Source organism: Stegastes partitus, unplaced genomic scaffold (assembly GCF_000690725.1).
Source record: "Stegastes partitus isolate 25-593 unplaced genomic scaffold, Stegastes_partitus-1.0.2 Scaffold912, whole genome shotgun sequence".
Lineage (NCBI taxonomy): Eukaryota > Metazoa > Chordata > Actinopteri > Pomacentridae > Stegastes > Stegastes partitus.
Genome location: NW_007578643.1, coordinates 161976 through 175605, shown reverse-complemented (window position 1 = coordinate 175605; position 13630 = coordinate 161976). Strand labels below are relative to the sequence as shown.

General features: G+C 39.6%; 1 protein-coding gene across 1 annotated transcript in view; it reads right to left on the bottom strand.

Moving 5' to 3' along the window:
• The window catches only part of doc2b (double C2-like domains, beta), a 122087-nt gene that overhangs the window by 15695 nt on the left and 92762 nt on the right, over nucleotides 1–13630 (bottom strand). The window contains exon 6 of the mRNA XM_008293788.1: nucleotides 12458–12584. Coding sequence (XP_008292010.1) covers nucleotides 12458–12584 — 127 coding nt within the window. The remainder of the gene's footprint in view (nucleotides 1–12457; nucleotides 12585–13630) is intronic.

Here is a 13630-nt window from a genome sequence, read left to right as displayed (position 1 = left end):
AGAGTTCTTTCAATTTGGTTTGTGCCATTTCAAATTGATATTCATTCGTTTTTGTCTGTCTCATTTGCCCCTTTCATTCATGATAAACTGCCAATTACTTTGCATTGGAGATAAGCTATAAACTAACAGATATAGCTCTTTCTACTTTGTTTCTTAGATCTATTGCACAGTTCAGCCCAAGATAATTTATGTCCATGAAAACTTTGATTCAAAGTGTATATGACAGGAATCAACCTAAACAACTGACAAAAGATGCTAAGACATCAGAGATGCTGATGATAAATGCCCACGGTTATTCATGCTCCTTAAAATTGTATAAGAAAATCCATTTTCTATGCAATTCCAAATGGCCCTGGTAATTTCTACTATGTTCTAGAGAATTCTCAAACATTATAAACTGAGAACAGGTGATGCTGTAAGTTATTAGTCAATTGGAAGTCAAGGCTAAAAACAAAGTGATTCGCATAGATGGTTGCTGCATTGTGGCTTCTCACAAGACATACAGACCATAGAGTCATGTCCAAGTGTTTTCAAGTGCCAGTGGCTACGTTGCAAAGCAAAATCAATAAGTACAAGGAGTTCCACACTGGGAAAAATCTCAAAGGGCAGTGCAAGAAGTCACAAGTAACTCTGCACTGGCGAGAATGGTAAAGGCCAAGACGGATCACCACCAAGACCATCTTGATGAATCTCTGCTATTGTGGCACCAACATCTCAGTCAGACACTCCAGCAGACACTGAACAAGGCCGGTCTCTTTTGAACGAGTACAAAATAGTAACTGAATTGCAACCCATTAAGGCCACATGTTAACCAGCAGTCATTTCAAAGCCATTTACCAAACTGCTGCTCTACACCACTAACCTATTGACTTTATAGGCGCAACGTCATCTGACAAACTCAGTTGGAAGTGATAGAAAGTCCTCATCTTATATACTCTCACATCTGTGTCAGCTGTTGTGAGCTCAGCGGTTTCCGAGTTTCAGAGCCTTCTTCCTGAAGGTGGTGTGTACGGCAGCAGGTCAGCTGTTAAAGCTTCAGACACTGCAACAGCTGCAACAACCAGGAGTTATATAGTCGAACCATATTTGCACTAGGGCTGCAGGGTGGCGCAGTTGGTAGCACTGTTGCCTCGCACCAAGAAGGTTGCCGGTTCGCGTCCTGGTGGGGGCACATCTTTCTGCGTGGAGTTTGCATGTTCTCCCCGTGCAGCGTGGGTTCTCTCCGGGTTCTCCGGCTTCCTCCCACACAGTCCAAAAACATGTTGAGATTAATTGATGATTCTAAATTGTCTGTAGGTGTGAATGTGAGTGTGCTTGGTTGTCTGTCTCTAAGTGTTGCCCTGCGAGGTACTGGCGACCTGTCCAGGGTGTCCCCTGCCTTCACCCTAAGTCAGCTGGGATAGGCTCCAGTCCCCCCGCGACCCTCGTGAGGATTAAGCGGTGTATAGAAAATGGATGGATATTTGCACTATTTTGAGCTAAAATCTTTAAAAACACATTCTGGGAACATATGAGACTTTCATTACTTTTCTGAAAAGGGGCACAATAAAGGATGAATTGAAAATGTGTAGGACAAAGAGTAATATTTGACCTTTTTGACAGGACACAGTTGGAGTTGTCCTGCCAGCAGTTTTTTCGTAAAAAAGCTGAATAACAACCCCACTGTTTTTAGTGCTTTTTCATCTGCTACACACAGAGACTAGCTGGTGAACAGAGAATCTGGCAGATAAAGAGCCACATATTTCCCCCAGGAGCTGGTAAAAAAACACAGAACTAAAGGAGGGCGAAGCCTGGAGGCCGCAGACACGACTCCAAATGTTGCTCAGTAATTGCTGGCTGTTTAAATAAGCAACTATTTGCAAACAAGTTCACTATATCAGCTTAAAATGTGAAATATGTCGGGGCAACCTTTTTCTGCTGACCTGAGGTGGTAAAAAAAAACAAAACAACCTCATTATTGCAGGTTATCATTGTTATTTTAACAGCTGGTACAAAGCAGATGGAAAAATGCTTCCTGTGAAATTGTTCAACTTCAGATATGCCAGAAAAGTCTGTAGGCAGGCTGAGCATTCGGCTGTTTGCGGCTTGTTAATGCAGCATGTACCCCAATTCAAAAGACAGTGTCCTCATATGATCTTTACTTCGAACGCAGACGCCCAGAAATGCATTTGGAAACAATATAAAAACAATAAAATGAGGAGGAAAGACAGGCCTAAAGAAAAGCCTGCACAGACAGACTTCTGTCTCCACCACAGTCTTGTTCTGCAGGAGACAGTGCTAAACAATCTGTCCAGCAGTGTCCACAGCAGGATGCTAATCAGATATCTCCAGGGAACTGACTCCCTCTACATGAATCACAGATGACTTTTACAAGACGTCTTGCTGGACTTGTGGACTCGGCATCCATTTAATCTGGCCCGCCGACAAGTTGCAGGCGCCACTTCGGTTTACTGTCAAATCCACTTTGTTGTGTGTCGTCTTCTGTTGTTCATCCACGTTCAGGACATCCCACTGTAGTCTGTGTTTGCCATTTTGTAGTGCTGTCTTAATGTTAAGTTGCAGCTGTTGCACCCAATATAGCGCACTCAAAGCATCCCACGATGCACTGTTAAAAGTAGTTTACAGCCAAAGGTAACTAACCAGCAATATGTACCATCATGCAGTGCATCGAAGGAGATAGACAAGAGAGTTAACTGAGGTATGGTGGCATTGGTATATTTTCTAAGGAATATATCTTTCCTACATGTGCAACTTGTTAAAATAGGAACAGGTACAAGATGAATCCATGAGTTATGGCACAAAAATATTAACATTTAAAATAAAAATCCGTATTAGTGTATATAATGGAAGCAGAGTGATGTATCACAACACAAAGAAAAAAAGTGTTTTTTATTTTTAATTTTCAAAAATGAGCTTAGTATAATATGAATTGATCACAAACATGTCGGTCGGGGGTACTACCACAGGAAGCATCAATCTCAATCTGATTATTAATAGTGCAGAGACATGAGTCGTGTTTGAAAGTGGTACTTTTGCCTACATAGCTCACTAGATAGTGGTCCCTAGACAGGGAGAAGGGATGCACTTTGGGAAATCTGTGACAAACCAACAAGAAGCTGACAGGAATCCAAGAGCATCAAGACGATGAGGAACCTCAGGCTGCCTGGATGGAAACAAGGTCAGCGTACCTGCCAAGTCCTGACATATTTACAGCATTTAGGGTCTTTTTTTGCTATTTGGCACTTACAGATCATCCATTTAGCCCAAATAGCATCCCTCTCCAAGATTGTTTATGTTAGCATATAAATAAGATTTAACAACAAATTAACAAATTAACTCCTGATCACCATCTATCTAATGTCATTTATCAACCGTCAGTAGCAGCTCGGCCTCTGTGTTCTTAATAGACTGAGGTCTGCTCTCTCCACCAGCTCCTATGAATCCCCTCTTCCTCTTTCCATTAATCTGCTCAAACATAAAATCAATTTACATAGGCAAACACAATGCTGAGCAGGAGTGTTTGCTTAACATTTCCCAGCTAATTGTACCATTGCCTGGGGGGAAACTCAATTATGATTGGCTAGAGGATGTCCATTAATTGAATCTAATGCACAGTATAACTGGACACCTCCAATGCCACTGTCATTGTCATTGTCCAAACGAAAGCCGCTGCGGCGCTTCATAATAGAACAAAATATACATTTCACACTGTGCTCGCTTCATTATTTCCTCAACTCCACAGGCACAGACAACAAAGCAGCACATAGGTGGCAACCCAACACGATAATATTCCAAGTGTATTGACTGGGTTCCAGGTATTACACAGTCCCTCTGGGGTTACCAGGGAAACAGAGGTATTACTAAGAAAAAGGTCTGATAATATCCCAGGATAAAGGGGAGTGTTCTGTTGACTGGGTCAGGCTGCTGAGCTGATAATCAATTCCAAATTTGAGGCACACAGTTTAAAATGAACACTGTAACCATGGCTTCATCCAATCTTTGCATATATTTTACTGTAACAATGAAACATTTTGACATTTTGAGAGAAGCACAGGTCATTTTTCAGTGTCCACATGTCATGACTGACCCTCTTTGAAACAAGGCGTGGGTAGTTCTGGATATGAGACAATAAAGAAGCTGCGCCAAAATACATCTCCTGCCAATGTCCTGGATGGATCACTCAGATCAACACCTCTGAGAGGACGGTGGGGCGCCAACTATTGTGCTGATGCAAGAGAAGAGGCATACAGAGAACTGGCATTCACTCACAAATATTGCATGCAGAGAGGACAGAGAACGCTGTGGCGATGACAGAAAAGGAGGTAAAACCAGGTAAAATGGTGTGATGGTCAGAGGCTGAACCAGGGGTGGCCATGTGGTGCCAATAAAGAACTGAATAGAAAGCCATAATGCTATCCTAGTCTTGCAAATTTCATACTGATTTATTTTTTGATGTATAATTTGACTTATTGGGGGCTGCAAGGTGGCGCAGTTGGTAGCACTGTTGCCTCGCAGCAAGAAGGTCACCGGTTCATGTCCCGGTGGGGGCACCGGAATCTTTCTGCGTGGACTTTGCATGTCTCTCCAGGTTCTCCGGCTTCCTCCCACACAGTCCAAAAACATGTTGAGGTTAATTGGTAATTCTAAATTGTCCGTAGGTGTGAATGTGAGTGTGCTTGGTTGTCTGTCTCTAAGTGTAGCCCTGCGATAGACTGGTGACCTGTCCAGGGTGTCCCCTGCCTTCGCCCTAAGTCAGCTGGGATAGGCTCCAGCCCCCCGCGACCCTAGTGAGGATTAAGCGGTATATAGATAATGGATGGGTGGATAATTTGACTTATTACTTACAGCTAATTAGCTAAAGTGCATGGAGTCATACAGGTACAGTTTGGTTTTTAAGGTGACCACAGAATACTGAAGGAAAAAATGTCACCCTTTCAGGTAAGACATTCATAGTTTATTTATGATTTCAACACTGAAAATTTGGTCCATGTGTGACTTCTGGTTTAATAACGTGTTTTCATCATTACTCAACTCTCCCTGTTACCATATTTTGGTAGCTCTTTAATGACAGAGTGTAATACAACTACAATGCATCTACACGCACTTTAATGTCACTGCTGCAGCTATCCTGCTGTGAAATGGGAATATCTTCCTAATAGAAAAACTTTATCTGACAGAGAAACATTTTAGATGTTAGTAAGCGGATCAGAATTTTACAGGAAATTGATATCTGACTGTGATGGAGCTCAGGAATTCTCTGTGCAACAGAGGATTTAACTGTAGCTTATGAACTGCAACTCTCTTCACTGATAGATCCTTATCAGTCCTGTCTCCATATTAATAAGCATTTACTGTTTTGTTGTACATAAATGTGTACGTATCTCTTTCTTTGGAGAATCTCATCTGGATGTCAAAGTATTTACTAAACTCAGAGGAAAGACTCCTACAAGCATCTGGAAGCAACAAACTAAACTTCAGCTCCTGTTAACATTGAAAACAAGGTCTGTGTATGTGACAACATCAACTAAAAGCCTTCAAACTGGGTTTTTTTTTACTCCCTGTGATGTTTATGGACGGCCACACAGTCACTGGCTGCAGCTATGAATAGATGTTAGAGTCATGTCATGATCTTTTCATTTGCACTCAGACATTATAGTAACATTCACTGAGGCTTTGGACATTAACAGGACATTTCAGTGGATGAACTTAACAAATCAAAGGTGGCATCTGAGATCTGGAAGCACCACTTGGCTTAACTAGAAAATGAAGGCTCCTTGAAAGAATACTTCTCTGGTTCTGCGTTTTTAAGAGTTAGGCTCCCTGGATGCTGCATTGTTTGTTTTAGCCAACAATCAAATACATGCAAGCCTTTAGCAAACAGACAAAAGAAGGATACAAAATACAACAAAGGCCCACTTCAGGGGCATCACACATTACATTTTTTCTAAGTGGCACAGTTTCACAATTTCATAGCATTGTCACAAAAAACCTTGCAATTCAGTCTAGAAATTTGCACCAAATGCAGTTTAGATCTACAGATGTATTTGTTTTCCAACAATAAAAATCTAGTGTATTTGTTATGTTACTCTAAATGTTGTAAATTTTGTTATTGTAGTAATTATTTTTTTGCATTCTGTGGCGAAATCTAGTGACCAAACAGTGAATTAATTACCTACAAGTGTATTACCTTCCTGCTCAGGTGTTTGCAATCTTCCTGCATCTACATGGGAACACTGTGGCTTTGTAGGTTGCATCATGGATTTATAATATTGTCTATGTTTTTCGAATTTCATCATGAAACAGTCTTTTGAACAAAGAATTTTAACATTATTTTTGCTAGAAGAGTGAAAAAAATAAATTATTGATCTGGATGAAGGTGACCACAAACCACAGTTATTTGTTTTTTCTACATCTGAGCTTTTAATGACAAAAATGAGCATCACTAATAAAAACATAACTAATAATGGCGAACGGCAAGTAAGCTAACATTGGTTATTGAAGACAAGTCAAAGAATTTCACATTTTCAACACAATAGTGTTTTTCCATATTTACAAAATTATTATTACACTGCCCTTGTAGCACCAAATGACAGACAGACAGACAAAGAGAGCAACCAGCTGGTAAATACTGCAGTGCTAGTTTATCTAAAGATCTTTACTTCAGTTCATGTATTAACTGGTGTGTCTGCAAAACATCAGAAAAAGTACAAGCAATAATCAAGCTGACATTTTAAAATTTCTTTTATTGTCAAACTCAGCTCCAAACTATAAATATCGATATACTCTAAAATCTGGAACTTGTGATTTTTTTTTTGAGAACTATTTTAAAGATTAACAGACATGAAATGATCAATTGTTTCAGCCCTAGAAAAAAATGGAGTTGTTTTGAGATATTTTCTCTTATGAAGGCTAAAGAACAGAGTCTTACAAGTAATAGGAGGCCTAAAACCCCACAGAAACACTCAGGATCTAGTGGACGTGTAAATAGCAGCTGTTTGCTAACAGAGTTGTCCCAAAAATATAATGAAGTGTTTATATTGTGGTTTCTGCTGCACCCAAGTCACCAAAAAATCAGTTATGACGGGTTTAATAAATACTGCAGCTTTATACTGTTTGTGCAGTGAGAAGAATAATATCTTCACATTCTGCTTTGTTGTTCCCTGTCTCTGCGTTCGAGGGTGTCCTGCTCAAGAGGACATTTTGACTTTATAGTGATGCTAAACGGAAGCTTAGGGACAATAATTACTGGATTCCATCCTCCGGGGACAGTAAATGTCAGTATTATCAACGTGTCTTGATGTGGACTCAAATTCCGGATGAAATGACGAGTGTTTTCTGGAGCACTAATGTGCCACAGCCTTTTGTGGCTCCTCTGCAGGTATTCAGCTCAGCATCAACGTTACAGCTGGTGCTCAGCTTCCAGAGTGGACAAAACAACAGCTCTGAAACACGGGTTTACACATGTGCAATGAGACAAAGCACAATCCAAAAACCTGCCATTTTTCAAAACGGCAACAGAGTGAGCTGCAAATTTGTGTCCATCTCTTACGGTTAATCCTTTCACCGTCCAACTGAGCCGAGGGAATAGAGAAATGTATTGCACTGAGACACTGATCCAAGATTCATTGCCAGATTAGGCTGCTGGCTCTTGCACTGTTCAGGCCCTCTGCAGGCTGTCTGCTGGTGCCAGCAATCGGGGCAGATCCAGAGCAGGGAATGCGAGACTCATGCATTAGATAGAAACGGGTGATTGGTTACAATGTTTGCGAAGATGCAGTCATCCAGGAACACAGAAGTGACCAAAACACACAGGCAGTCCCTCTGTCATGCACAGACCTTTATGTCAACATGTGGTTTCATCTTTCAAGTGGTAAATATATTATGACAGTGGTTTTGAATGTGCATGAGCTTGTTTCTATGTAAATATGTTGCATTCATGAACACATCTGATGCACATTTATAAGGGCTGGCCTCTGTGCTTTAACTTGAACATGCATAGAAGTACTATAAACTCCCAGTGTGTGCCAAAATGGAAAGATAAATCAATTAAAATGACATAGATTTGGTAAAAATGTCTGTCGGTTACATCTACACATCTCTGCAGGCGGACTGACTTGTTTATGAGCTGAACAAGCCCGTCAAAATGTTCCACTGTCAGGCCAAAACCATCAATAAGACAGGCACTGCGAGCTGCTGGATGAGATGATTAAATGGCTGGGGCTCTCTCTACTCTCCCCAGCACATAAAACAACATCCTGCGTTCAGACAGAACTCAGTATCAGAGCAAGCAGAGCAGAGCTACCTGCCTGAGCTGTAACCTGCAACACTCATAGCTCCACTCTGCCTTCAAGCATTTCTGAGTGAAAACGGCCAACCTGTGCTTTAAACTCTCCCCTTGCTGGGGTGAGACATATGAAATGATGCTCCAAAATAGCAACGCAATCGAACTGAAGCAGAAATGGAAAAAAATGTCGTGGAATTTGACACAAATGTTAACCCTGAAGCTTTTCTAAAATGGTCGGAGCCGCACATCTGATCAAACATCCTCTAGTTTTACTGTCACTAAAGGAGGCTCAGTGTAAGAATGTATAATGTAAGTATGCATATAATGTATATACGGTACACAGGGTTAATGCATCCACTCTACACTGTAGGTAGCTGTTGTAAAGCTGCAGGCAGCAGTTTCATGCAGATCCGCCTCTAATTTTCTGAGCCATTTTCACATTTAGTCACAGGGAAGGTGAAGATTCAACAAGAGACATCACCGTCAGGTTGTTCTTTCTGCTGTGGAGGCTGTGAAAATACTTGATTCTACTGTCAGTATTACCCTGATCTCACTGTGCATTCCTTATTGATTGCAAAAAACAAAAACAAAACCAATAAAGTAAAACAATAGTGACATTTTATGGTAAAATTTTGAAAAACAAATAATGACAATTTGTAAAAATACAGATTTTTGATGTCATTAGTTTTTCTTTTTGTTTTAGAGTTTCACTCTGTTTTCTTTGTTTGAGCATGTAAATTAATACTTTTTTCAGATTTTACTAGATATGATCTTACATTAGATATTATTTGAATAGAACAAAACAGAGTAAATTTGTACAATACAGCCTTAAAAATAATGTACTATTTTTATATACTTCATGTATATAGTCTTTCTTTAAAATAATGGCAAATGTCTGTAAAATGATATTTTTTGAGATTATTAATTTAATTATACATACAACAACAAATTATTATTTGTAAAAATACAGGTTTTGTAATGTGAACATTATTTAAAGTTTTGGTCTGATTTAAGGGTTAACATTTAAATTAATATGTTTTACTGTGATTTTAGTAGTGATTAACTGTAGTTTAGCAAAACAGGGAAAATCTGTAAAGTAACATTTAATTGTTTTTTAAAAAATCATTGTTAAAATACATTTATTTCTCAAAGTGCAAATATTCAGATTTTTAGCACAAGAGAGGTAATGTTAGATTAAACTCAGCTTGGTTTTTCTACAATACCGTATCAAATCATTGCATGAAATATGGTCATTTTTAGGAAGCATAACATGCACTAACAAACCTTGACAAAATCCCTGCCCGGAATGATGAATGCACTGTGGTTGTTTGACGCCAGTTTTGCACAAGCATACGCTGTATTTTTGGACGCTGTTTCATACTCCCACGTAGACAACAAAAGCTTATGAGAGGAGCAACAGGAACCTGTCTCTCTAAGCACAAGACAGTGGCTCCATACTCCAAATATGGATGATCCAAAATTACACTGCACCCTTTTTTTTGTTTTTTGTTTTTGTTTTAGACCATAAACTGTGTAGGCAATTTCAAAAGGATATTCAATCACAGTTCAATGACACTTCACCCCACTCTCATGCTGTCATAACACATAATCCACTCCAGCAACGCACTTATGGGCTCAACGCTCTAATCTGTCGTGTGGTTTAAACTAAATCCTTATGGATGCCGTTGTTGCTTCTTGCAGTTATTAACATCTATTATATGGAACATCATGCATTACTTTAATGACATCTTTTCCTGGAGCACAACTATTGCAATCCTGCTCATTCTGGTTATGCCAATTATCTCACATGTACCCAGTGAAAATCACAGAGTAAAAAGAAAAAACGAGTTAACAATAGAAACAGTCCAGGTGTCTCCATGCAACACTCTAACAAAGGCTTCCACATATAACTGAGCAATGTTGATCCCCGAAGGGTTAATTCTCAGGATTACTCATGAGATAAACATGATCTAAAGACCAAAGCTGAAACAGTGAAATGATAAAAGACAATTGAGACGAGGAGTAAGAATACAGGAGCACACTGTATTATTTAATTAGGTGGAAAATGCTAAGTATATATATAATGTTGCATCTACTAATCTCCTGCTGCTACCAAATAGCTCACAGTGGAGACACACAGGAAGGTCAGAGCCTCGCTGCCCAGCAGTTGCTGCCATGTTTCGTCCCTCAGCTACGAAAAATAAAGTGGCCCTGATTAAATTTGTGATCCCACAGGTAATTTATAAACCACGCTGAAGCCATGAAATGTTGCATTCAAGGTTTTTACACGCTGCTCTCAAATAAAATCTGTATTAAATATGAACAAAAAAAAAAACAACCCTTGCCGCCCACATGCTGACTTAATTGCTGCTGTTTCTTGTCACTGATTGTCTGATTTGTTTTCAGTTTAATATAAATCACATATTTTGCTGCTTATTTCTATGCAGGTGCTTGCTAAACCGAGAAAAAAAAACAACAACAAGAAGGACGATATTTCTGACTATTAAACACAGTCCAGTATGTAGTATAGTCGACAAATAGTGTAGAATGGTGTACTAAAGAAAAGTGTAATTTAGTGTAGTTTAGGTCTATATACAATAATATATAAAGCACAGTATTGATTTGACATATATAATAATGTATAGTGCTGCAGAACAGACTGAGAACATGTAGAAAAATAACAAAACTGCATTTGATGAAACAACTGTTGCTCAGCAAACCTTAATTCTTCCACCAAGGCGAGAGTCGGTGGAGGAATTAAATGCCATTTGTTTGTCTGTTTGTTTGTCTGTCAGCAGGATTATGCAAAAGCTACCCAAATGAATTTCATGAAACCTGACAGCTAGATAGAGCACAGCCGAAGGAAGAATGCATTAAATGTTGGTTCAGATCTGAATCACTTTATTTTAAATTCAGAGAAAGGGAACTGCATTCTTCGAGTGCACCTCTACTTATATGAGTTTTCTCCGTTATTGTCTGTTTATGTCACTAAAGCCGCTCCTCTCCTTTCTGCTAATGTTACTTGGTCAGACTTACTTTTAATACTTTGCAAATTCCCAAACTGCTTTCAACACGGCACAAAGCTGAACTGCATGCTGCGGCATTAATGGATAAGCCTGCACTTGGAGGGATGTGAAGTGATTTGGGGAAGGATCTTTCCATATTTCAGCATCAATATTCATCGAAAAACATCACAGAGGGCAAAATGCACCTTTTTCATGCCAAAATCACAAAACACCTTTCTTTGCCTTACAACTTCACAACAACACCCAGCAATAGTGAATACAACCTGTTTATCTTTTTGGACAAAACATTAACAGATGTTTAAATTCAGTTTGTTGCTTCCAGCTGTTTGCAAGAGTCTTTCCTCTGAGTTTATTAAATATATGCAGGATCCATATGAGAGTCTCCAAAGTGAGAGAGAGCTGCACACATTTATGCATTTAAAACAAGAGCCATAACTAATTAGAAATGATCCATGATGTGGAGACAGGATGGATCCAAAAGTAAATCAAACTGTGGACTTTTCTTTACCTCAGACAGATTATAGAGTTCAGAACCTGCAGGTGAGTCAATTGTTTAAAAAGCAGGTTGAGTCTTGAGCTCCATCACAGCCATCAGGATATATTTTGTTGTGAAAGTAATAGTTCGATTATCATCACACAAGGACAGACTTTTAAGGGAGAGTCACAAATAAATTTATTTGCACAGATGAGCTCGCTCTGAGCTTAGATTCAGACTTTTGCATTATTTTGTGTTAAACATCACTTGGTGTACTGTCCAGTCTTTTGTATTACTAACAAGCATTTTTTATATTCATTTTGGGTCAATTAACTGCCATATTAAGTAATTTTAAAAAATCTCGACAATAATAGACCTTGCCATTGCAGTAATTGAAAAAAAACGTTAGAGTAACTGGTAAAAGATAGGTGCAGCCAAAAGTTATGGTTAACCTTCTCTCTCCATTCTGGTTGTATCTAATGAGGCATCATACAATTTGAGCTTATTGTTAACATTTTTGAAAAGCCGACGCAGCCAGTGTCAAGAGTGTGACCGTTAAACTGCAATAGCGGAGCAATTGAATGAACACTGCTCCAGTCCTGTTGATTAAAAAAAAAACTACAAAACCACACATTTTCAACAGCTTGAAAATGCGAGGCACAGTGGACTTACAGGTAGCTGTTTCTCCAGGCAGTTGTTGAAGTTTTTTATTTGGTTGGGCTTCAGCTTCTTGAGTGGGATCCGCGTTTCCCCGATGAACTCGTTGTGGCGGAATTTGTCCTCATCACACACCGAGATCCTGAGGCGGGAAGAGCAGAGCAGAAAGAGGAGGACGTGAATTTCCAGCTGGAAATCCATCACAGAGGATTCAATTCTCACCAAACTCTTCACTCTTCAACGCTACAGCTAACCCTAAATCACAGGGGCCGCAGCACTGGAGCTAAAGCCCGGTGTCACTGCAGCGAAGGAGTTCATAAGATCTTTGTCAGACTCAATCAGTGTGACAGGAAATGATGGGATAATGATGCTTTAGGAAGCATTCAGCCATACAAGAATTAAAATACTTCAAAATGAGTTGGGGAAACTCTCAGCTGACTGAAAGATGACATTGTTCCCCATCACGTTTAAAACTAAATCATGGCTTCATCTTGAACATGTCTTGCTCTGCTCGTCTTATTTACTGAATTAGTGCCGCTTGAATTGAATTGCGCTGTGCCGCATGGTACATTCTGCCTGTTTTCTGATTTGCATTGCGCGCCCATTTTCTGTCTGTTTCCACCGAACACATAAACGCACCACACATCCTCGCTTCAATGCAAGACCTTTGTAAGCTGCAGCAGAAATGAAGGCTCATAATGTAACACAGTAGGCCGCGGCTGCTTACAGAAATCAATGTTTGACGGTGAACTGAGACGTGGCTCACCACAGAGAGGACAAAGGCACGAATGCTGTACAATAAGCTTTAAGGTTTTTACTTTGCAGACGGATCTATATGCCTCTCAACCATTTCATTAAATTTATAATGAAAGCCAATTATTGGTGCTCCCAGCAGACCCATGTCTTTAATAAATGCAGAGAGCAGACCCTATGTAACCACTAACAGCCCTGACATGACGTGATTTGTACTCACGACTGCATCATGTTCATGTAGAGGAGTACTGTTTGTTTCGAGTGCCTTTCTTGGCATAATCAGCCGCTACGCATGGAGGAAAAACATGCAGCCATGGTGCACGAGCGATGTGTATTAACCTGTATGGGATGTGCTGTAATCAGACTCACAATAATAACAACAATAACTCATCATCAGGTGGTGCTGAATTCAGATTTCAATTTACAAAAAGAAAT